This window comes from Oreochromis aureus, linkage group 20, assembly GCF_013358895.1.
Source record: "Oreochromis aureus strain Israel breed Guangdong linkage group 20, ZZ_aureus, whole genome shotgun sequence".
In the NCBI taxonomy this organism is placed as follows: domain Eukaryota; kingdom Metazoa; phylum Chordata; class Actinopteri; order Cichliformes; family Cichlidae; genus Oreochromis; species Oreochromis aureus.
The window spans coordinates 19,431,186-19,457,032 of NC_052961.1; the positions used below are offsets into that span (position 1 = coordinate 19,431,186).

General features: G+C 39.0%; 2 protein-coding genes across 2 annotated transcripts; both read right to left on the reverse strand.

Annotated features, from left to right (window-relative positions):
• Positions 1-7,716: 7,716 nt before the first annotated feature.
• On the reverse strand, positions 7,717-11,934 carry hoxc12a (homeobox C12a). Its single transcript, XM_031746813.2, has 2 exons — positions 11,033-11,934; positions 7,717-9,929 (listed from the first exon to the last, which is right to left on the reverse strand). Exons 1-2 carry the CDS (start codon positions 11,619-11,621, stop codon positions 9,691-9,693), a joined length of 828 nt encoding a protein of 275 aa, XP_031602673.1. The 5' UTR covers positions 11,622-11,934; the 3' UTR covers positions 7,717-9,690.
• Positions 11,935-18,386: 6,452 nt separating this feature from the next.
• On the reverse strand, positions 18,387-22,556 carry hoxc13a (homeobox C13a). The gene is made up of 2 exons (XM_031746939.2): positions 21,715-22,556; positions 18,387-19,601 (listed from the first exon to the last, which is right to left on the reverse strand). Exons 1-2 carry the CDS (start codon positions 22,364-22,366, stop codon positions 19,345-19,347), a joined length of 909 nt encoding a protein of 302 aa, XP_031602799.1. The 5' UTR covers positions 22,367-22,556; the 3' UTR covers positions 18,387-19,344.
• Between the last annotated feature and the right edge of the window lie 3,291 nt (positions 22,557-25,847).

Below are 25,847 nucleotides of genomic sequence, written 5' to 3' on the forward strand. Positions count from 1 at the left end.
TTTCCCTCTAAAATTAAATAAGTCCCAGCTGATGGTCCAAGCTGCTCTGATTATTTTATTTTCACTAGGATGTCGACATTCATCTGTGCGTGACAGACAGGGACGTGTTCCTCGAACTTTAAAAAAATTCCAATAAAATGAATTGTTTGGAGAAAAGATGCGCCTGCGTGTGATTTCCTGCGTCATTGTAAACTTTTAATTGTACTGTTGAGGGCCATCTGAGAATCTTTATAGACTAACTGATACTATCTCAAGGTGAAATTAATATGATGGCCCATTGTTTATGATTATAGGCTGCTTCCTAAACGCTGCAATAGACTCTCAAATTATTACCCAATTTTCCAATAACACAATATCGTTCTGTTGCAGTATCTTAGGGGACACCTGTGTTGCTATACATATATCATTTCAAACAAAGTTAGTGACTTCGGTGATTCCGGACAGCAATGGGAAGAAGAAGCAACATCATCCGACCCCAAGCATTGGAAGTGAGATTCCACTGCAGGCGAATTTGTGAAAACGTGGCAATGGCATTAGCTTGTTTACTACCCCTACAGACAAAAGGTTGCCTCACATGATGCATCCTGAATCCAAGTACAAAGAAAGCAGACAGCTGTCCAGACACAGCACTTGAATTTGACCACTAAAATCCTCTCTACGTCCACCATAAAACTGCGAATGGCTGTAGTAACGCTAAATCCCTTTGTTCCATAGAAAACCATAAACGCTGAGAATGAGAGGAATTTGGATTTCAGGAAGTGGATATTGTGCAACCTTTCTACAAAGAGGCAGTGAGATTAATTTCATTTTTTTTTTTTTTTTTTATGTTTTGTTTTTTACCTCGAGCCGGCAAACGCACTTAAGAAATATTTAAGAAATCCGGTCTTTTATTCCACGAATATCGGAATAAAAGTTTCAAATTTGGCGTTTGGGACGTTTGCGAAGCAAAATATCTAATCAAAATTACTCAGAATAAAATATACTGAGATAAGCAAAAAGAAAACGGCAATAAGAATTTATTTGTGATGCGTGAAGCTCTGGAAATGTTTGTCTAAACACACTGGCCTGTGGCCTATATGGACACATGTTTGACACATGCTGCTGCATTAGTGTTGCTGCTGTGCAACAACAATAATAATTCGCGCATCAAAATGTCATTGCCAATAACAACGCTATGAAATATTATGGTGCACTGTGTAATTAAAAATAATAATAAAAATAAACCCAAAACTTGCATCTGAAGTTGAATTTCTAAGACCCGAAAAGCCGCCATACTAATTGGCCTTGGCTGTAATAAAGGTTCTGAATTATGACATTTAAAATGCATCCTTATGTGAGCATCGCTCTGATCATCATCATCCAAGATATAAAGAATAAATAATAATAATAAAAAAACAATAAATAAAAACTCCAAACTCTCCTTTCAGCAGGCAATAACAGAATCGAGGCAGACAGTCCAAAACAATACTGTCAATTCATTTCCTCATCATAATCATTTCAATGATGCGTAATAGCCCGGCATAAATAAGTAATGCGAGGGTATGAATAAGCGATGCACTAATAAAATTTAAAGGTTAAAGCTGCTGATCACGACAACAGAAACACAGAAAGGCTTCTCTGGACTCAAGAAGTATTTCTACATTTAAACAAATGGAAAATAGCACTCCTGGTTGCATTTAAGTCGCGGTAATTGTCATAATATGGCAAAATATGACCAGCCAGCGTCCATCACTTGGCAATATCCGCTTCCTGAGGGTTCAAACACTGACTGCTTTCACCTTGGAGCGCAAGGAACAAAAGTGAAAGAATAGGATTTACCATGTGTTTATTTCACTGGATGTGGGAGCCGGAGCAGAAATTCCGCTAGCAGTAGGACCCAGGAAAGTTTGATAAGGCTGCACCAAATGAGCAGGCAAAGCGTATGCAGAGTTTTAAAGCAAAATGGCCTGTATCCCAGATATGTCTCCTTATAATTCAAATTAAAAATACCTCAGACAATGAAAATATTTTAAGTGCACGTTCCAGTAGTCTTCAGACACAATGTTCAGTTGGTGCTTTGCTAATACTCCCTTAAATATCACTGTTAAAGCACTGATTTTATAGCTGTGTCTGAGGAATTTAAGCTATGTGTTGCTACCTAGCACCAAAATTACAACTGTTAGCCTAGGTGTCACCTTCTTGTAAAAAAAATAATCTAATCAAGAAAGAAAGAAAGAAAGAAAGAAAGAAAGAAAGAAAGAAAGGGGTTGCGCCAAAGTATTATAGTGTTTTGGCTTCGTGTCGATAAAGCCATTGCCAAAAGATACAAGTTTCACCACAGACACAGAGCAACACACACACATACACAATGGGTGCAGTTTACCAGGACACTGCTCTACAGTTAGCTGAAGTCAAGGCTAAATGTGGGAAGCCTGCGTAATCATATTACTGTCCCCTCTTGGCCTAGATAAGTTTAATTGGATGTAAGCCGGGCAGTTAAACTTCCCTGTATGAGCTGTGAAGAGTTCCAGGCAACACTAAAGAGGCTTGTTTTTCTTGTCTCTCTCGCTCTCTCTCTCACTCTTTTTTCTTTCTTTTTTTTTAACTAAGATCTTCGTGAGTGCACCTAGCGTAAAGCGTTTGTGGTGACAACAATAGCTGACAAGATAAGGATGTGTGTTGCTGTTACATTTAGAGCAATCTCCAGAGTGTATTTCACTTTCAACCACAAGGACATAAAGCTTTCACAACAATGTGTTAACGCTTTTTTTTTATTAGAAGTATTAAATGATTGCACATCACAAGAAATCGCTCAGTATAGTGACTGTTGGATTCAGCTCCCATGTGTTATTTCGACGCCCTAAAAAGCACAGAGAGAGAGAGAGAAAGAGGGAGAGAGACCTGGAAACCATTTAAGCAGAGGAACAGTGAAGCGTGTCTATCTGAACAAATTCTAGAGGAACTAAAAGTGAGCTTCTATTTGTGTTTTGCTAGAGGGACACTCGGCTTCACGGTTAATACTATTCTACAAAAGTCAGAATAAAGAGCATTTTATTTGAAGAGCCTACTTGAGGCTATGGTCTGTCACATGCTGATATATTTAAAAAGATATTTTTAGGCTCGGCGTGCACTGGACTTCTATTTACTAGAGTTAATCTTCTAAAATACCTAAATTACCTTTTTTAAAATCACATCACATGATAAGAAGGGGCATTGAAAAAATGAATAAATACATTTTCTTTCCTTTTTTTTTTTGCCACGGTTACGAAATTAGGCATTGGACGGACCCAAGCATGACGCATGTGTTTATTTTGAATTTGCTAACTTAAAGATAATGCATTTTGCTTGGTTTCGTCATATTTTGACATAACTCAACTCTACTATTTTCTTGTATTTATTTATTTTTCAAGCGTTACAAGCAAATTCCTGAGGTTATTGGGTTTTTAAAAAAAATATTTGATCTAATCTTTTCTGATGTTATCAAGCCCAACTGAGAAAATGTACATATCCACGCATACAGCAGGGTAATGATAAGGTTTTGAACGTTAATGCAAACTGAGACACGGGTGGCTGATTTCTGCGTGGGTGTCAAAAATCGGTTTTGTTTGCGTAAGTCTTGCGTAAAATGGTTCAGTATGCCCAAACTAAAAGCGACGAGCTTCCTGCTATAATCTCAGATATGTTTGAAATACTTGCTTAAACTTAGTGCTAATGTTGTGTTCGCTCATATATCTGTTTGCTTTTTAAGGAGCCCTTACATTTAGACCGTCCCAATGCATATAAAATAATAGATGGTAATATAGCTCAAGCTACACCACACATGACTTGAACCGACGCTGATCAAACTTGAACAGGTGACACAAAATTTTTCAGTATGTATGAAACAGTTAATGCAGTTCCATGCTTGCATACTTGACCTTCAGTGGGCACTTTAAGGCCCAAGAGTCGCCCTTGGAGAGACGAGTCCTCTATCAAAAATACGGAATGCCAATTAAAAACGCCCTAAATGTCCTCGTCAGAGAGAAAATCAAACTATATGTCAAGAAAAAAGAAAGAAAGTTCAATCAAAATACCGGCATTATATAGCCCAATACTGCGTAAACACGAGCTGACCAGCGCTGTGCACAATGTTTACATTCTTTATATTATTGCGAAAATATAACATAAAGCCCTGCCGTGATAATATAACTGGCTGATCAAGAAACATTACAAAGACTTCAATCAATTCTGAAATGTTTTGCCTTTCTTTACACCAGGGACAACTGGTCTAAAAGGAATTCGGCTCTTTTGAGACAGCAATGAAACCTTCACACCCTGTATTAAGGGCTGTTGGAGGCGCGATGCTATTGAAAAACAAATTGATACGGGGGTGGATTTCAGAAAAAAAAAGCAGCTAGTAGCGAACTCATTTCAAATCATGTCAAAATCAATATATAATAGTTCTGAAAGACGTAAAACGATATAGATCTCTTACGTTGAGCATCCTACCTATCTTCTCTTTATCACATTAACAGTCTCCTTTAAAACACACACATTCACACTCACGCACGTCCACACACTCCACACTCCCCCTCTGCCACACACTTTAGTAGGAATAACAGAGCTTTCTATTTCTCAGGCCAGCTTTGCACCATAAACGACAGTGGGGTGACGGGGGACGTAGACCACACTCCACACAAGTTCTCTGCGAAGGGCACTGTGAAGCTCAGTGACCTTTGGGACGCGGAGACAGGCTGCCATAAACAGATTTAGCCAGTCTCAAAGTCAAAAGTGCTCAAGAGCTGTGAAAGACCTATTGTAAAATCCTGCAAAGCCAAATATCCCCAGATTGTCTGGAAACGCAAAGTATATCTTTGATTGTTTTTGGTTTTTTAAACTCATCATTTTGTAGAAAGGGAATTCGACCACTTTAGAATACAGACAAGACATGTAAAGGCAAACTCAAATTAGATATTACGCAGTAATCATTTTTAGCCTTAGAAGAACAGGGTGGCAGGTAATGGCGTCGTGAACTGGTGTTTCTGGACGTGGAAAACCTTCCAAGCAATGATAAAGCAAAGCAAAGATCCTCTGTCTAAATAAACAAGTTACACAAAAGTCATAAATAATATTAACAGATAACTCTGGCTTGAAGTTCAAGTTAAAATTCCGTGTTCGGCATTTGATTCGACACAGTTCAAAGGCCTGATTGTCAAGTTAATGAGTCCCAAAAAATCCAACCATTTTACAAATGACGCACTGAACTAGCCTCTAAATACACACGAGTGTTTGTGTCATTTAGTCGTGACATTAATCGCATTCACGCTGTGCTGAAAGTAGACTTGTTTGGGTGCTTAGTCTAATTACGTAGCAGTCAAAATACATCCGAACGTGTTATGCAAATTGTTGCTGCTGTGAATTGCACTTTACTCTTTCTTTGTTAAGTGAACGTTAATCTACCGCAGTTTGTTACAAACCAGGGATGCTGGCTCATATCTATTGCTTCTCGCCCTCGTTTTCATGTCACCAGGTTGTTTTGCGGGTTATAGAGCCTCAGAAGCAGATCCACGGAACCTTGATGAGTTTCTGCTAGTGTTGTCAGCGCGTCATAACAGGTTTTCCTGAATCCTTCTAAAAATATATTTTGTAACACAGTATGGCCACAAAGGTTTGCAATTAAACATAGCAAGGAAGACGATAGTGCTTTTTCCATATGCCATTCTCTTCTTACCAATTTAACAAGGCAACGCACAAACATAAGATACAATTTTATCTCCTTTCATGGTCAACAACGCGTTTGATGACCTGAAAAGGCTGGAGCTGTTATGAACGACGTCCTCTCGGTGATCAAATTCAATAAAGCCACTTTAAGATCACCTGGCATTGTTTCATAGTCTTAGTTAATTATTGCAACAAATACTAGGTGAGCTTAACGAGTAATGTTTCGCATCAGATTGGCGTCGCTTTGTGAAAATGATGCACTGTGTATTCATTAAAACATACACGGACATATGTGTGTTGTCATCGCTGCGTAAAAAGGAAAATATGAGAATATTACGCACTGCTTTCTTGTTTTAAAGGTAAATGATTCAAATTCCGTTGCTTTAATGCCGTGATATATCGAAACGATTTCAAATCACCGTTTTATCAGGTAGACCTAAGCGAAATCTACATGATGCCAGCATGTGCCTTTCATTTACACCTTCCCTTGAAGTGTCATGTATTTAAATTCATAAACAATTTGAGAAGTGTTAATTATATTTACTAGGGTTACTTTAGAAATCAGCATTTAGATTTTTTTTTTTTCATATCCGCACACACATCGTGCCCTTTTTGAAGCAGTGTGTGCAGACAACCCTTTCTCTCACGGAGGACCGTACAGCCGTTATATTTATTAAATCATATGTAGCACATAAAAGTACAAAAATAATTCTTAATTGATGAAAATATTAGAAGGGCTTTTGTTGCGGTTTAAGATCCGCCTAACTAAGGAAGGTGGTTGTCGGTATTAAGGTCAACAGGCACACATATCAGCTTCTGTTACTTGCATAAGCAGCAATATAATATAGCTCCAGTAACACTGCTGCAAGACTTTTATCAACTAAAATTAACCTTTACAAATTTCCAAAGCTCGCTGATATATCTTAAATCATAAATATTCGAGGCAATAGTTAATCGAACACCAAGGGGATTGTGCTAAGTAATGAGCTCACGCCATCTTACATTTGTACATGTATGCGTGATCACGCACAGACCAAGTCAGGAATGTCATTCAGTCAGGCGGCTGCAAGGAGCAGGCGTTCACAGTTCACTGAAATGGCAACATCTGATTCCAAATGCAGACAGCACAGCAGTTTCCAGTGAACATAGCCTACTTCACCAAACTCAGACTGAAAACTGTTGAAGACAAACGTACAGTTGCATGTTTAGATAGCTGACAGGACAACGCTGCACTGCCCCGCATTGTTTTACACTCATTTGCCAGTAGGGAGAGCCTTGTGGATTTTAGAAACGGTTCATTGTAAAGGTTTGTGTGTGCGTATTGTGCATGCCATTTAAGAGAAGAATGTTTATTTGGTCTGTGTGCACGTTATAATTACTTTGATATATAATTATCACACTTATAAATCCGCACTGCAAGCCAGAAGATGGGATACACAAGGAAAAGGCAGTCCAAAGGGCTTGACTATATGGAGCACTGGGGTGTAACCCCATTACTGCTTTACAGAGCTATTGCGTGTTTAGCTGCGCCGTTATAGGCTTGTAGCATACCAGTGACATTGATTAGGTCGAACTTCAAGAGAAACCACAAGGACTCGGGAACGGGATTTCTACTTTAAACCAGTCTAGGTGTTTTGTAGTTGTTATTGTTGTGTCCCAGGCTTTATAAACATAATATTCAGTGTTAGTTTAAAATATGCACCTGGATCCAATTCTGCATTTTAACCTATCCGCCTATAACCTACCTTTGCATCTGTTGCGGCAACAATAAAAACAAAAACAAAAGCTCACCCTGTGTGGGCTCTATTTTCTTACATTTCACAGCATGTGCAATTAATGTGCCAACAAAACACTCTTTCAAATGCTTTCAAATGTCCTATTAATGTTCAGATCTTTATTTCACTGTGGTGGACGCGTGTAGCTTTTAAACCGTGTTACAGGTCACGTCCAATAAAATAATCCCCACAGTTATCATTGGTGTTGAAGCAGAACATTCAGATAAGCAACATAATAACAGGCTAATACCAGTAACCTTTTCAATACTCTGTTTTATTGAAGACCTTACGCATATACATTCATATCATTATTACTTTTACAAGACAACGTAGCAATCCTTACAAGCGCAAAGAAAGGAATGCAATCGGAGTGACATAAAATAACGATAATAAACAACTATTACATTGAAACGTCGTTTCTTTAAATGCCATGAATGGTAAAAAATAAAAAATAAAATTTAAAAAAAAAATTAAATTTAAAAATTGTAAAAAATTAAACAATTCTACATACCGTTTCTTACCATTCTTGACACTATACACTTTTGGCCTACATTTCCAGCCCTTACAACCACAAATAGGCTATAGCCTATGGAATGCGATATTGTTACAAGACGGTCAATAACATAAAGCACTAGCCTATTATATAGCGATAAGGCCTCCTCAAATAGGATGCAAATACTAACATATGTCATTTCATTGTACAAAGTTATACACGAATACAGGGTAAAGAAAGGGACAACACTGAGCACATTGCAAAAAGCAAGTACATTAATAGGTCTAATAGACCGTCCTCCCTCCCTAATAATAATAATAAGAATAAGAATAATAATACATTCTTTGAAGACGTTGGAGTCCAAAAAGTTTTAGTTTGTTGGCTTTTGTTTGGAAGAAAAAATATAAAAGTCACCTACAGAAAAAGTGTCCTGCAGAACATGACTTATGATTATTTCACATCAATAACATGCTGAGAACATTTCACTGCTATAGCTTACTCACATGACGGATAATGCACTGCATTCACTCTGAATTAAGGGAGCACACACATAAGCCTATGATTACATTTTTTTTAATTGTACATATTGATTTAAAAAAAATCATAAGCACCGAGTTTCTGAAATGCGCTTTCCCCCCAAAACAACTTATTCTCCCGCTGTTGCAACTTTAGGCGGGTCCCTCCCTGTAAGCGAGTTGGCCTAGAACACAGTTATGTAGTACTGTTGAATCTCTCCATTACAGGTCCTCGCTAGTTCATTGTAAAATACACTTTTTTCACTGGTACAGTCTGGACTTAAACTTTTTATAGCAGCTCAAACCCGTTCTCTAACGGTGACCTCACTAAAGAAACGCAACCCATGCGGGATTCAGTGGTTGTTGTTAAGACAAGTTTAAAGGCAATAAAAGAAGGGGGGGGGGGGAGAGGAAAATACCTTCAGAAATCTATTTGCACATGAACAAAGTAATGGCAATCAATTTTCAATGCGCAGTCATAAAAACATTGATATGAATCACACTGCGGTTTTAGTTCTCTCCTTCTCCTCACACAGACTCCCAGACTTCCAGATCTGCTGCCCGTGACCGTGAACGTGCCCATAAACGTGGCGAAAACTATGGAGACAAGATAAAGGCGTTGTTCCTCTTACCCAGCAAAATATGGCATGTGGAGGTAAAGGCGACCGAAACCGAGATTCTTCTTTATCACTTCATAACTTCAGACATTTCTTTTTGCACTGATTCACCCCAGTCAGGCTTCTCTGTCTGACTTCAGTGTTATTTTTAGGCCTATTTCGAGGATTCGCCGACTCTCCCGCCTTATTTTCTCTGACTAAAACGGTAACAATCCTGATGTCGTCATCATATGTCAACCGAAAAAGATGTTACACTGAAGACACATTTGCGCCGTACACTAATGACAGATCGGGATAAAGTAAAACACAAACACACGCACACAAATACATTCTCACAGCTTTTTCTGTGCGATTATGCAAAAATATGAAGACTCACTGACGTGTATAGCTTTGGATGCCAGACAGCGGTTTGTTTATGGTTTTTGCAACCCGCACCTTTGATATAAAAATATTAAAAATAAAGTAGGGTAATAATTGCTTGCAATGTAAAAGATGGATAGATGGTTGCATGCACTGAAAGAAGACCTAAGGGAGCGTAGAAGGCTTGGCTTTTTCTTTTCTTTTTTTTCTTTTTCTTTTTACTGCCTATCGATTCACCTTCTGCCGCATCTCTAAAAGTAGGCCAAAGCTTGCTCCCTCAGCATGAGTCTCTTCTTCTTCATCCTGCGGTTCTGGAACCAGATCTTGACTTGTTGGTCGCTGAGATTCAGACGATCGGAGAGTTCCCTCCGCCGCTGCCTGGTGATGAATTCATTCAGCATAAATTCACCTTCTAGCTCAGCCAGCTGAAGTTTGGAATAAGGTTTGCGCTTCTTTCTGGTCCGAGTGTGCATCGGGTACCACGGGGCACCTGGAGGAGAGGGGAGAGGAGGGGGGCACACAGTGGATTAGTCACCACGGTTGCAAAATCACGGTCACCTCCAAGGTTATGGGGATCCTACCTACTGGGGCATCAGCTGTCCACGTCAAGTTGCCTCCCTAGTTAAGTCAATATGCAATGCGCCATGTTAGAGCAAATCTGTTAAACAACACTGCGATAAGGCGCTTTTGTAAATATGTATATATGTAAATAAATGTATTATTTTGGTTTAGCTCGAGTAAGCTGATGTGATTTTCAAAACATCCCTGGTGTAGGGTTTGTGCTTTATCTTAAAGCAAGAAAACTGATGCCCCTGGAAGCTGTCATTCCCTGCACATGTACCATGAATTTGTTTTGGTCTCTGACTCAAATCCCAATATTTGTAAATCAGGATTTGTCCAGTTTCGTTTCATTTTTGTTCCCCACGTTTAAAAAAAGATAAAAAATCAGCCTCCTTTATGGAGCCCACCAATATACCGCGGTTTGTGTCACAGGAAGTTTTATTGTTGCAGTTAAAGCAGCATTAACGTGATAATTGAGCCGTGCTTGCAAATACCCGTACTTATTTGCGAGTTTCAGAGCATATTAAATAACTCCTGAGTCTACAGCGACAGATATTAATTCTGTTTACGAGTCATTAAAAAGAAAACTGTCTCTATTTGATGCAGTCAACCAAAGCGACTCACTTCTTTAAATCACTGCACTGATCTGTGTGCAGAGTGCGAAAAAATAGACCAAAGTCAACCGTGTATATGTCTAAGTAACAGAACCTCGCCTAAGCTATAAAAAAAATAAAATAAAAGACGGAACTAAATTGTTTACTCAAACGCTGCTGGTGATATGGATTGTTGGGGGTTATCTCTAACTGTACACACACACATGGCGCATGGAGTATTTTAGGGCAACCCCTAGTGGCGTTTGCACACCACGCAAGTACCCTGCAGGCTAACCTAAGCTGCATGTTGTGCATCAAGATAACGAGCTCTAATGACGGTTTAATACCGCAAATGTACGCTGTGCGCAGCCTGTTCTTTCTTATAAATAATGTGAAGGTGCGATTGTGAGAACTGTGGTTAAAAACAAAATACGCTCACCTCCGCCTGCGGCTATGTTGCTGGAATGGCTTCCCGGTGACACCAGGGTCTGTGTGTCGCTGGATGAAGGCTTGCTGCCCTCGTTGAGCAGAGAGGAGCTGGAATCGGACTCCATTGACTGACAGGATGGCGGGTCTTGCGTTAGCTGCTCGGTCCCATAATCGTATTTGGAAAAGGCAGCGGTGCTGCCAATTCCACTGTGCATCCCGTGGTCAGATGTTAGGGATGATGTGTCTCTCGCCCTATCCTCTCGTTTGAGACTGCTGCCACCTGAACAGGTCTCCCTATTTCCGTTGCCATTGTTGTAATAGCATTTGCCTTCCTCTGGTCTGGTAATTTCACACGACCGATTGAAGGAAGGGTTAATAGACACGGGGCTGCTAAAGTAGGATTGAGAGTATCCATTGCACGGCTCCGAAGGATTCCACGGGAGGGAGCAAACGTTGTCCCTTCTCGGGTACGAGAGAGACGGTAGCCCCGCCAGTTGTCCCCCTGAGGCTCTAAAATTCGGAAAGTAAAATGTGTCTCCAGTGTGGATGTTTACCAAAGGTCCCACAAACCCTGGATTAAGGAGATTATGCTCGCCCATTTCCGCGGGCCCGACCAACAGCTTCTAGTTTATTGCAATCTGACATTTAACATAGTTAAACCTGGAGGAGCGCCTGATTGGTCATTCTCAGACCACGTGTCCAGGCTAAGTTCTGCTACACATGGTACCACCCACTTGGTCCATCTCAGACAAAACAAAACATTAACTTCTGTATTACTGAGGTTTATATGCTTTTTAAAAATACTATAAACCTTTTATTAAAAATGTAGAATCTTGTTTTTGCTCACTCGAGCAACGCCGAGTCCAAAAGGAGCTCAGGCTGCTTCTCCTTTTACACTCGTGGAACTGTCCATGGCCTCGTTTAATATCTTTATAAGCTGGCAAAAGTTTTTTAAATGCTATTTCTTATGAAAACTATTTTTTTCTTGAAGGAGAGGGTGCATATGACATCTTGTTTTCTAGCAAATTATGGTCGAATTCCGTGTCATATAAAGCTGTGATGTCCCAATTTTACAAGCTTGTTTTAAGAAAAGACTGATGCTCATTGCCGCACTCTACTCATATTTACAGTAACGGGGTCAGCAGGTTGAAGCCACTGGCTCTGTAAAGGAGGACGATATTCTACAAGGTTACTTTAAGAGGGTATATTTCACATAATATTCTCTAGTACACCTCACATGAACAACTTTAACAGATACCGCCAATAAACGTTCGCAGCCAAACTCTGGTGGGATTGTTATACCTCTCACAATTCTTTTATATGAATTTTACAAGATATCAGAGGGCCCTTAGCTGATTCAATCAGCCGAGAGCCTCTCTGCTTTATATCGCACTAATTAGTTGATTTGTAGATGCAGCTCGGAAGACACTGAACAAATATGAGATATTCTGTGATACTGTCATCCTATTTTCTGACAAAAGCGCTCTGTTTACGCACGCACACAGACACACAGAAACTTTTCAGACTCCGCCAAAGTGCAGTTTCTTTCAAAAATAATAAATAAAAAATTCACTATCATATGCACATGATTTAGGCATTCTGCAAACAGCTGGCCCAACTGTTTCTAATGTGGTCTATGGTCATCAAATTACCATAATCCTCGTACATATTCTTATAATTGATCCATGGCTTTTGAATTCCCCTCCCGGATACACAGGCTTCTTATTCTTGAAAATAAATAAATAAATCTAAGAAGACTGTACAGTGGTTTAAACTCTTTCAGTATTATACCAGCAACAGCAAAAGTTTATTGCAGTCGCCCTGCAAATTCAAATTTTGCTACCACCACCAAAAATCAATTTATATAATTACTAAAGTTGTCATAATCCAGTCTCCGCTTATTTCAATCAAGGTGGTTTAAAAACTCTGACGACATATATATTTTTTTAAAAATCATAGCTATAACATAGCCCACTAATGTCATCGTCAGCCTACTCAAGTTCACGACACAAGGTGGGATGAACTTGATGTTGAACTTTAATACTCCATTAAAATAAAGGAATAGATATGAGGTTCAGCAAAACTCAGTATGTATTGTGAGAGTTGATATCTCTATTAAATTTGAATATATATAATCAGCATATTTCATAATGCACCGAATTCTATGTTGCTTATTAAAAACAAATGTAAAAATATCACCCTTATTAAGATAGCACCAAGAAAAGAAAATCTATTGTAAAGGTCCAAATATAAAATATAATAATATTCCTTTTTTTTATTGACAGCAGCACTATGAATTTATGCATTAACAGAAATGCGCCGGCTTACAGAAGCCTGCACATGCGTGCTGAATGTCGCTAGTTGCCAATTAGAAATTTGCCAATGAGGTGTTATGTGAGAACATTAGCATTCACTTAAACACTGGTTTGGGAACGATTTGCAAGTCAGCCGATATCTGATAGCTGTGTCCGTCACTTGTGACCATATATCCAATCTAACCGAAAGGCACCGGGCCTCGCTCTAGCCTTAAATAGAAAGAACAAATATCAAATGTTTAAACTGGAGAAGCTCTTGGGGATCTGTCGGGGTTTAACTCTCTCCCTTGGTCTCACTGCCTCTCCTATCACTGCACATTCTTGCATCTAGTTAGGGAGTCTCGCAATGCAGCACAACATCAATCCAGTATAATATCTTAGGCCTCGGTCTTATGAAAAGCATTTGGGTGCCTCGGTATCACTTCACAGCTTCTCATGTTATTATAACAGTTGACAAAAGCAAAACAGCACAGTGTGATGTTCACAACAAAATGGCCCGGACGTCCATGCGTTAAGTAATGTGCAGGCTTAAGTCGCCACTTTACCTCGGAGAAAGAGGCCATGTGTTGCGCCTCCTTGCCTCGTCTCTCCACGCCTCCGATCCAAAGTCTCCCACAGATCCGGATTTCACGTGCAAACAACTGCTCGTCTGTTCTGTGCATCTTTAGCTCGACGATGATCTCATATGTGACCGTGGGCTATAGGCCTTGTGCTTTAGCATAACGAAAATCTATTATTTAATAAAATTAAAAAAAAAAAAAAAAAGTACTTATAGCATATAGCACTGTCAAGGTCACTGTCTAGTACACTGTCTGCTCGATATTGAAAACAGTCTCCTGCAATCCCCTGGTCCCTGTCCAGACAGGGCAATAGCCTAAACAAAGGGCTTTTCTTCCCCTTTTCTCTCTTTGATTCTCGGCAGGCAGGTTGCCACAGTTATAGCTATGTGCAACCCCTTTAAAGCTTCTTTCAAGAAAAACTAACCACCAAGGGAAGTTTAAAGAACCACAAAGGTGGTAACGTTTTAGATGAAAGGTTTTGGAAGAGCTTTTTGTTTGTTTGTTTACAGCAACACACAATGTTTTATGCGGTTTTCTTGCAACAATTAACAGTATCCATTCTGACTAAGCTTATGATAAAATACGTATTCTGCTACTTACATCTCTAAGCTACTTGTATCTCTAAGAACAGCGCATATCATTCCGAGGGAAAATGATAATAATATTATTATTATTATTTTGAATTTCAAATTAAGGAAGCTAAAAACAACCCAAATAGAATACGTATTCATTATAATTTAACCCGGAGACTGTTGTGTAAAAAAAAAAAAAAAAAAAAAAATACGCAAACTAAGACGCAAACTAAGGCTCAATAGTAAAGCTTCACTTTATAGAAATCAATATATGAACTTGACCGTCACTTTGTGCTTAGCTGTATTGAAAGAAACTGTCAAAAAATGTTAAACAAGAATAATTTTTCTTTGATTTCTTTATTTTATTAGCTGGTTTAATTTTTAATCCAAACTTGACAACTTTAGTATCCTGTGCGCCTGTATAGTAAAATGTTTAATCAAAAAATTTGACTATAAAGTGTTAATTAACTAGGGCTGTTTATGACTATTAGATTATGAATTTTCGAACAAAACTTGGCTCGTGTGCTTCGTGAGATTTAATTCACTTGTAACATGTTTGAAAAGTGTGCAGCTTTTTAAAAAATATGAAGTCGCCTAATTTTTTTTCCAGTGAGGTCAACCAGTAAATGCATAAATAAATAAAACAACTAAATGCTGAAAGTCCCGGTAGCCATCTGCGTCTTACATTGATCCGACATATTATGCCTAGAATACATCAAATAACAGATTTACAGACATCAAATAATTTTGCACTGATGGTATAATATAAGGTTTAATTCAGACAGCACTGTCCTTACAAAATAACTAAGATAGAAGTGGCATTCTGTCCGCTTTAAACGTCAGGCTTCAACTTTAAATGCTGACAGAAAACTTTCCTTTTTTATCTTTTTTATATTAAAATAATTGGACAAAATGAAACAAAGGTCAAAAATAGTCAAAAGCACTGAAAAAAATGTCAACCAGGCGCTAAAACGAGACATGAACGAAAACACATTAAAAAAAAATGCTGTTGCAACACTTCCTGATATTTTCCTCTGGTCACCACCAGAGGTTATCAGCCCCCTTTTTCATAGTTGACGGTGGCCTGCTGCTTTCACACCTCCACATACAGCAAAAAGCAAGGGCTACTTTTTTCCTTTAGTTTTGAAGCAGTTTTGTATGGTTTAATTAGATTATATGCTGCATAATCCCCCGTTTGGCACATAAAATACTAATCGGGCTATTTAACATATTTGGCATAGGTGTCAATTTGGGCCTAAAACTGAGCAGATGAAAAAAAGGGGAACCGTGTAGCTTATTGCGACGCTGATACATTTACACATTAGTTGTATGTATTGTAGGCTACCATTTCTCTTTCTTCATATATGCATATGTATAACGCTTTAAAAACATGGTTGTTACAGCATTACACACGCGTATGTTTTAAAGCGCATTTCCCGCTCGTCTCACTGCATTTTGCTGGTGTAGATTAGCCAACATATGTGGCAAATTACTGGTCGGACTTTAAATACACAGCTAAAGAAAAAATATTTAGCGCATTTTTTTTGTTCTAAAACAAAATACATATAAACAGCTGTGCATTTTTCATATGAAATCGTTCACGTCGTCGCTGTACGAAGTGGAGCTCATCGACAGAAATAAACCACATTTTAAAAATTAAGATTACGCTTGTCACAGCATATTCTTCCCTACTTTTGTTTTTTCAGTGTACTTTTTTTTTGAAAGCTACAAAATGTCCTAAAACAAAGTCCACATAGGCCTGCTGCCATATTAGGAAGAAAACAGCCGTACCTTTAATTGTTTTATTGTGGGCGACGTCGTATAATTATTTCCTCTTGCTGTGTAGGCAGTATGGCTGCTTGCTGAGGGTTACTGATGTTGGTGTGAGGCGTCAAAAGTTCTACCTGTCCTCCGTGGTCAATAACACACACACCTCATGATGAGTGCATGAAACCATTGGTGGTTTGGGAGGTATGGGCTAGAACAAGTACTTTTAGATGACTTCTGAAAAAACGGGGGGGGAAAAGAAAAAAGAAAAAAAAACAACGCAGCCAAAATGTTAATGCACAGCTTTAGAGATGGCCAGAGTCGCAGGTCAGAGGATATCGCTACACTTCCCCTTTTTATGTATTTATGACATGTCATTAAGCCTGTCTGTCTAGACTGGGAAATAACACCTTGTTTGCCTACAAACAAACCGTCAGCAGTGGTGTCCAGCCCCCTATTTATTATTCACAATCCGCTGTGATGTCAAGGTCAAAGTGACTGCATAGTCATGGTCAAGGGTAAATTAGAGGAGCCAGAACTTTCTACAGGGACTGAAAATCCAGGAAACGGACGAAGAAAAGTTCAAGTCTGGCAGCTTAGAGCCTCAAGTCTGACACAGCGCACCAGAAATTGGCACATAAAGAAATTAAAGTGAACAGCAAAACTTAGACTAATGATGAATTCGGTTGGATTTGTTTGGTTGGTTGTTTTTTGTGTTTTTTTAGGGATTAGCTTTAACGTTAGATTTAATAGGCAAGGCCTCAGACGTTAAATGCTAGGACTAAAGAAAGGCACAGAAACCTTTTTCATGCTTTACGTCTCACATGAAGAGTCATATACCTTGGTGTTAATTCAGATAAAACATTTAATCACAGACTTGATATGGGCTAGTCACCAGGAGCTTAAAATAAACTGACCGAATCTTCAATTATTCTCAGGACACTCGTGTCTAACCGTTTATGTCCGCGTATTATTTTCCTCCAGTCGTTTCCTGTTGCACAAGTAGCCTAGCCCAACTTACCTTTGAGAAATCCATGACTGAAGTCTGCCTGTGAAACAAACACGTACATAAACAAAACCACACAGACTTGTAGCATAATGCAGCCTTGGTGGGGAATTGTGTTTTTAGCGTCAGTGCGTAATTGACCTACTATTAAGACGCAGATAGACTATCTCTCTCTGTGTGTGTGTGTGTGTGTGTGTGTGTGTGTGTGTGTGTGTGTGTGTGTGTGTGAAATGAGTCCTCAATCTAACCACAACTGCAACCTGTGCAACAGCTTACCTGTAAGTACTCCGTATTGCAATTACAGCAGGCTCGAGCCTGTATACCGATTCCAGCGAAGATCCAGGACTAAAACTACATTTACCAAAGCAAATACTTTGCCTTTTAAATCTACTCAGGTTTTGACAGTATGTTGGAAAATATCAATCAGCAAAATATGTTATGAATAAATACTCTCAGTACAGATGGTGTCTAACTAAGACAATGCTTCTTGCACTCAAAGGTGGCCGGTTTTTACGTTTCCGTTAAACCCACAACAAAACACTTTTGTACCTGTGGACGGAAAATAATACGGATTATAATAAGGATTGAAAATATTAACCCGCTAAATGTTCGCGTGAGAGTGGGTAGATGAGCCATTTGATTCACTGAATGCCAGCTATTCTGGAACTTGAACGAATGCTAAATAACAGACAAAACAGCACTGCCTTTAACTTTGAAGGAAATTGTGGTGGAATTTTGCGGTACAAACTTCATGAGCACATTTCTCCGTTTCTCAAAGCTGATCCATGTAAATGAACGGGTCCTGTAAGTCTCAACATTGTGGTTCTATGTGGAAAAAAGAAGTAAATTCCAACATAGTTATTCATTTATGTTTTTCTGATATTGCAAGTGCCAGTATGCCTTGTTGCGCACTAATCATGACTAATCACTGTATCATCCCTTCTTGCCAACAAGATGACTCCGGGATGCCCAGTTATTCTTAATCGAGTATTGTGCGAAATAAAAATCTGGACTCGCCCATCCGTTGCTGGGATGTTGTAGAGGAAAAGCGATAGTGGTTTGGGTCTCTGCTACTTAGTAGCACCGGTGTAACTTGAAACGAAAGGAAATGCTGCGAGGTGGCTGATTGACTTGGATATTTGAGCATTTTCATAATCATCATTTATTTATGAAACACGTTATCAGTACGTAATTCAACACCACAAAACAGTTCACATACTGCACCAAAGTAGAAATTACAGGCGTCGTACAAGGCGTGTGATCATCTCCAATGTTACACTAACGAAGTCAAAACAAGATAGAAACGATTGTGCATTTATGTGTAATACTCACTGACTTTAATGGTTTACAATCATTCCGGTTGCATGACAGAATCCTTCACTGATAAAAGGAAAACATACAGATTTGGGGGATATTCCAGTTTACATTTCCGCCATACTAGATAATATGAATTAAATAAGAAAGGCATTGCACTGTACAGATTAACGACATAGCAGCCTTTGTTTTACCCCAGGCTTAACATATCCCACACACATAGCTTTTGATATTCAGACGGAATATTTTTTCTTTTTCTTTCTTTTTCCTTTTTTTTTTTTTTTTTTTAGAAAATTATTCTTTCTTCCGAAAGTCTTTTATTGAAGAAGATAAAGTCTCAAGTTCAGCATGTCTTTTCGCCACAGCAACCATTGTCCATGCGGCGATTACAGTTCAAAAATGACATTAAACCGTGTCCTCTGTTTTGATCAGTCGCAAGTATTGAAATGTCATCAGTCCTTTTGAAATCTTACAAAAAGGAAACAGGAAAGGAAAAAAAACACGCAATACGTGTCTTTGAAATACTAATATCGTTTTAAATATTATATATTTATATATGTACATTCCTATAAAACAAAATGTGAAGTGAATTTTTATATTTTCACAGTTTTTAGAGCATTATCTCTAAATTGAAATCGGAGACCTTGGTTGCGTGGTCGGTGGAACTGATGATGGAACTTAAATTAAAAATACAAAAACATTTCTTCAACTATGATTGGAAGAGGTAAATATATGGCAAGATGATTTGGAAAGTGTGACTTGCAGTTTCAAGAAAGTCGCTCATCCATTCAAGTGGTGTGCATATGACTGTTCTTGGATTTACTGACAAATTTCTTCTCCTTGACTCGTCGGTTTTGGAACCAGATGGTGACTTGACGCTCTGAAAGGTTGGTGGCGGCCGAGATGCGCCTTCTCTTGTCTTTGGTGATGAACTTGCTTGCTGCATACTCTTTCTCCAGTTCCTTGAGCTGGAGTTTGGTGTAAGGGACACGCTTTTTACGCCCTCGACGATAACTGCTGACCTCGGGCTGCAATGGCACAACATCTGCAAGAAAATAGGAACAGTTCCAGGAAAATATTAGTCGCTGTGCAAAACAGCACGTTTCATTTCACTAAACCAGCAATGCTGCATTTGACAAGGCCTGTCAAATTTGGATGGACTCTACTGGAGTGGAAATAGGAAAATACTTTACTTTTGTATTCACAATCTCCATGACTCTGTGTGTGTGTGTGTGTGTGTGTGTGTGTGTGTGTGTGTGTGTGTGTGTGTGTGTGTGTGTGTGTGTGTGTGTGTGTGTGTGTGACGGGGATGGGGGTACAAAACTAAAATTTTGTGGAAGTCAGAATCTCTGGTGTGCTGCACCTGACATGTGGAGAGGTGACTGAATAACTTCCATTTGTTTCTGCAAATGATCTTTCAATATCAAGTGACAGTTATGGTTCATGCTAATGCTTCATCTGATCTCACTGACAATCTGTGGACCAACGTAACTGCGGTTATTGTTATCTTAAACGAATCTCCCGTTGACATGTAATCAAGCTGTGGGGTAAGACTGATAAGTGTAATTATATTTGGTCCTGTTGTGTGTGCCATACACCAGTCACGAGTAAGACACGGGAATCACAATCTCGTATCTAACTTGAAGTTTTTAATTATTACAATAAAGTTATACATGTTAAGCATATTTTAAGCAAAAGTTTATAAGTTTCTTTAAAGACTTTCTTTAAAGATTCTACGTTTTACTCATATTATAAAGCAATTTTCTGGTTTACATTCTATTCACTTTTTTTGTTAATTCCCCTTAGTGCTTTTTTTAAGTTAACCTAACTTTTGTGACTAGTTCCTTTCGTCAAGAGTAAAGCTAAATGCAAAACAACCGAGCAAAAACATGACAGGACAAGTATGGCAACCTTAACACAAATACTGGCAAGCTGTAATACATGCAGTTTTTTAACCCCCTATAATTTACAGCAAGAGATTGTTACGATACACTGTTCTTGTGTAAACATGAAATGGGGAGAAAAAATCACATTATTTAAGCTAAAGGATTTTAAAGCAATGTCCTAATATTTGACTCAATGTCCTCACACATTCAGTAATGTCTTGTCATTAAATTGAGGGTAACTGACTGGATATGAGAGTCACTGCATGTGTTTTTACTTGCAAGCAAATCAGTTGATGCGCGTGAGAGGACGTCAGTCTGTGTGTATGGCTGAAGCAGCACAGAAAGGCAGCGCGCACTTGTGTGTTCGTGCATGTGTGTGCGCGCGTAACTGTCTGCGTGCCTGTGCTTGCGTGGCTTGCTCTTGTGTATTTATAATATTTAAAAAGCAATGGGGTCCCTACCACAAATTAAAATAGCTACAGATTTCAAAAAGATAATAAAGTCATAAGCTAAACAAGTAAACACTCTGTAAAGTGCATACTGGCGCATGCTGGTGATATGAGGCATGCTGTGTGATGGCAAACAACGTAAAAGGTGAGCCTGTCCGTCTTTCTGAACCATTTATACGACATGATGCAAAGATCTGTATGTAATGCAAATGTTATAAATGAATCCTAATATATGCAAAAGACGCACCACGGGGGCGCTAAGATTTATTGGCACCATCCAAACGCAGCAGGCTAGCTAAGCCACTATATTGTCATACAAGGGGCAAAGGTATGCAGTGCTGTTCCTTTCTGTTCTACGTGACGAAACTTAGCTATTGTCATCATATGACTGTCAAAAGCAAATACTCAGAAAGGATGGGCTCCAGAAAACCCACCTTAACGTGGGATTCCAATTTACTATTAATTTATGCATATTTCAAAGAAATGCATGGGGATTTGTTGAACTTCAAACCATAAGAATATCTCCGCATAAAATGAGAGATGCAGGAAAATTACACGTGATGACAGACATGGGAATTTACAGTTGTGTGTTTATTTATCAGATTTAGTTTCCCGTGGCTCATTGGTAAGTTGATACGGAGACTTTAACACAATAAAATTAGATGACCACAGTACTTTAGATAGACCACAGTAAGAGAGCAAAGTAAACTATCTGCCTGCATTTTAATAGCCTTAATGCGGTGACAAAAGTATTAAAATACTGGACTACTACAGAAATTCCAATCTGCCGGAACACTTTAAAAATCATTATACTTTTCCATACCTGGGAAAGGTGATTTCCAAATGTGAGTTGGCTGTGTTGGCTCTTTGTAGCCATCCCAGCTATTAGGGAGAGCCCAGTGCTGGTAGCCCTCCATGGGAATCAAGGCGTCGTGGCGCGGTTCAGGGTGGGCACTGATACTGGGCACCACCGACACGTCGAGATATCCGGGAACAGCCTGATACGAGCTGGCGAAACTCGGGTAGAAGGCAAACTCTTTCGCCCTGGTAGACAGTTCTTCCGTAGGCAGCGCTGTGCTGGGCTCGGCATATTTCTCTGCGGGATGGTACGAGCAAGGCTTCTGCTGCAAGTTCACGTTGTGCGAGTGAGATAATCTGCAGCCGTAATATGGGTTTCCAAAGGGATAACCGTAACTCAAAGATGCACTTGATGATGTTTGAGAAGCGGGACACTGTCGGCCAGTGTCTGTGGAGGAAATATCCGAGTAGACGGAGCCCTGGTGGGTCGCTATGGTGCCAGAATGTCGTCCCAGCGCGGGGTGCGACATCAGGTCCCTGCAGTGGGTCGCAGGGCAATTACCGCTCAGTCCCTCCATTGTTTGGCTTTTATTCTGGTTGTTTTCATTCGGGCTTTTTTCATAAACGTACATCAAGGTGTCCGCCCAGCGTGGATGCAGAACTAGCGAAGTCGTCATATCACGGGCTGCCGATGCTTTTTAAAAGTCGACTACTCCAAGACGGACACCTCATTTCCAACTACAGTTTACACCGAGCGCATGCGCACATAGTGCTCTTGTGTGTCCACTTCATTAAGAATCTGGCACGTGATACGCTAACAAGTCCTACGAGATTGAGCTTGTGAGCAGGAGCAGAGCAGCCCTTTAAAGACCCACTGCCTCAAGTGTCACCGTTTTTCCTGCAGAACACAGAGTCATATCATTGGCTTAAATCACCTAGACCCACACCCTTAAAGGGGAGTTTGGATACGTTCACGATCTGGAGCAAACGAAAGCAACCTGTGAAATTTAGCCGATTTCTGAAGTTGCCAGGGGATATAATATTGTGCACACAGAAAATAAAAATAAAATATTTGTATTTACATTTGTGAATAGTATTTTCAGCTTCATATGACACAAACTCTTATCTCTGCCCATTACTTTGTGGTGGAGATATGTTGCGTCTGGGGTTTAGTTTGAAATATAAAAATATATAATATTACAGAACGATAATGCAATTTTGAATCTTAATTATGTAGTCAGCTAAATCTTTATTATGTCATACTGGTCTTAGGTATATGTGGGACACTATATATGCATTTTTAAACCTCTTATCAAGGCTCCTTCCTAGAAGTGCGCATTTAGATCCGTATCTTCTACTAATTCGCACATTAATATAATGAAGAAATTCAGTTTTTTTGCAGCAGGGAATAATCATGATTTTACTAATATTACATTAAAGATGTTGATATTGTGAAAACTATAGTATTTTATTTTATGTATTTCTTTCCTTTTATTTACTTATTTTTTAGAAGGAGGTAATTATTTTTTGCAGTTTATTGTTCTTATCTTTAACAATTAAGTATCTACAGGTTAGCCGGGTGTCTGTGTGTGCGCCGTGTGTATGTGATGCAGACCTACCAGGCTCAGTTTTAGGATTATCAACCGTGAATGTGCTGAATGACTGTCACTGCACCGCAGTACCAGCCGCCACAGGACGAGATGAAAGCCATAGCAGGTAAGACGCCGTAATTACAAAATAAGCGAACAGTGTTTTGGTATTTAAATATATAAATGGCGTAACTGCCCACACTGACTGATAGCGTTTAGTTTATATAGAGTTGAATCCGTTATATGTTTAGGTAAGGATATATTTAGTTGTAACATTCACTCTCAGGCCCAAAATGAGTTTCAGCGACAAGAAGACAATCAAAGTCACCATTAAGCGAATTCATGTGATGTTTCCGTTTCACTGTGCATTTCATTCATTCTCTAGAAGTGGATGCTGGCGCTTCCAGGGGAAAATAAGAACAAGGGCCGCTTTGAGCTGGACTGTGTGTTGGCTACAGAGCTTATTTAATTATACTCCATGATAGATATGCGGACCTATTTCTTCCAACAACTCTTCCTCTGTTGTTTTATCCGCGTCTTCCTTTAGATTTGTAAGACTAGCGTTTCAAAAATTTTTTAGTTCTTCTTATCACCACCAGGTTCTATAAACACCCATGCTGTGGAAACCCCCCCCACCCCACACACACACTTTCTTCTGCTCTGCATTTCAAAAATTACTTCTGAGCTAATATATAAAACTTTACAGTATTTTCAAGTTTCAAATATGGCCGATAGGCTAGGCCCACAGTGAATCCATAAAGGCTTTTTGTAATGCCTGTTCCATGAGTCACTCATAAAGCAGGCTACAAGCTGCCCTGTAAAGGGCGGATAGTTTATCAACATTTTTGCTCTTCTGAGTTGTCTTAGGAATAATCGAGCAACCGTTGCGCATTTGCAAACAGCACTGGGGAAGCCGGACCCCTGTCGTTCCTCGGACAGAGACTTTAGTTCTTTTGTCTCAAGGAAATTACAACTGCGAAAGGCTCATCCAAGCGGCAGCTGCACGGAAGTCCAAGGTCAAGGTAAAAAAACGCAGACAAACAAGGTCGTAATCAGAGTCTAGACAGGCAAGAATGAACTTCACACTGAAGTATGTATGCAAACTGGAAGTTATTTGGAGACCCTGACTCTAAAATATTTGCTATGTGTGGAGAGGGGGAAAGAATTCCAAATACTATTTAGTTTCTGCTTAAAAATCAGAAATTTGACAACATTTGCGCGGCAGAAAACCGGCACTTTCCAAACTAAAATTTTAGCTCCTTTTATTATTAATGACCCTATATTAAAAATCTACTTTAATTGTTAGCATTTTTAATCAATGCTGTCTACTATAACAGATACAAGTGCATATTTCTTGCAGATTATAGAAACAGTTCCTCCAGACTAATGATGTAGCGTTGGTCAAACAGGCAGCCTGATAGTTGTACACATTAAACAAAGCAAAGCCAAAAAAGGGAAAATCGCAATCAAGTATCTTTTTTCGTATACAAATATATAAATCACGTGTTAATCTGACCTGTAGATTTCTCTAAAATAGACTGGGAATGTCCGTTTCTGATTTTATCAGTCATTTCTGAAAGACTAGACTAGACTACATTATCACAACAGATTAACATCTTAAATATACTGGTAACTGTTGAATTTGCCTTCTTTAACCTTTTGTAAGTAGGTGTAAGTTATACAACTATCACGTTTATGGTTATGAGAAAAAAAAACAAAAAAAAAGATTGGATAGTATGTAGGCGATTAAGGAAAAAAATACTGAAGATACAAGTAACTCCATTTTAGCTGTAGTGTTTAATTAGCCCCACAGAAATATCTTAACGTGAACTTCCTAAGTTTCACATTGTATTTAAAATTTCAAGGTAATATCATCCGAACTACTCATTCACAGTGAGATTTATAAATAATTAATCTTAAAACACAGACGCCGGAAATGAAGATTGCTATTTTCTTGCCCACGCTGAACCCTAAACTTGCTCTCTAAGTTGTGATGAGTTGCGCTGGGTAAGTACGCAAACTTGTCTCTTATGCTGGGAAATCAGACTAAAATTAATTCTTCTAAGTGGGTTTACTTTTTTTGTCACCACATATTATAGTTCTTAAGTTTGCTTATAATGACAAGAGAGAAGGAAACGCTTTCAATCAAAGTCGCGTAGATTGCAGGGGTATTAAACCAAATTACAAAAAAAATTAAATAAAAATTAATTTCGCAAATACATTTGCAGTCAGAGACAATAGTAAAAACTCCCCCTGCTCAGTTTTAAGCAAAGTATTTTAAGGAGTTCTGCATACTTCTCCTCATTCGGTTTATGGGAACTTCGACCAGAAAATTTAAAAAAATGTAATTTTACAAACATTCATCCATCTTAAATATTAAAACTTTTGTTTAAAAACTTAGAAGGATCTGCAAGGATGAATCAAATACTCTTCACTGCGAACGTGGAGGAAGTGTTAATAGAAACGACAATCCTGACCACCAGCAATGATGCCTCGCAGTAAATACATTGACAACCAGACATCACGTCCTGCCAGACAGGCCCTGTCAGGCGGGGAGAGCGCCTGTCTG

Excerpts from the sequence above, each read along its gene's own strand:
- hoxc13a (XM_031746939.2), bottom strand. The coding sequence starts at position 22,366 with ATGACGACTTCGCTAGTTCTGCATCCACGCTGGGCGGACACCTTGATG. Across the intron at positions 19,602-21,714 it reads TTGGAAATCACCTTTCCCAG|ATGTTGTGCCATTGCAGCCC; the intron begins GTATGGAAAAGT and ends ATTTTCTTGCAG.
- hoxc12a (XM_031746813.2), bottom strand. The coding sequence starts at position 11,621 with ATGGGCGAGCATAATCTCCTTAATCCAGGGTTTGTGGGACCTTTGGTA. Across the intron at positions 9,930-11,032 it reads CAACATAGCCGCAGGCGGAG|GTGCCCCGTGGTACCCGATG; the intron begins GTGAGCGTATTT and ends CCTCTCCTCCAG.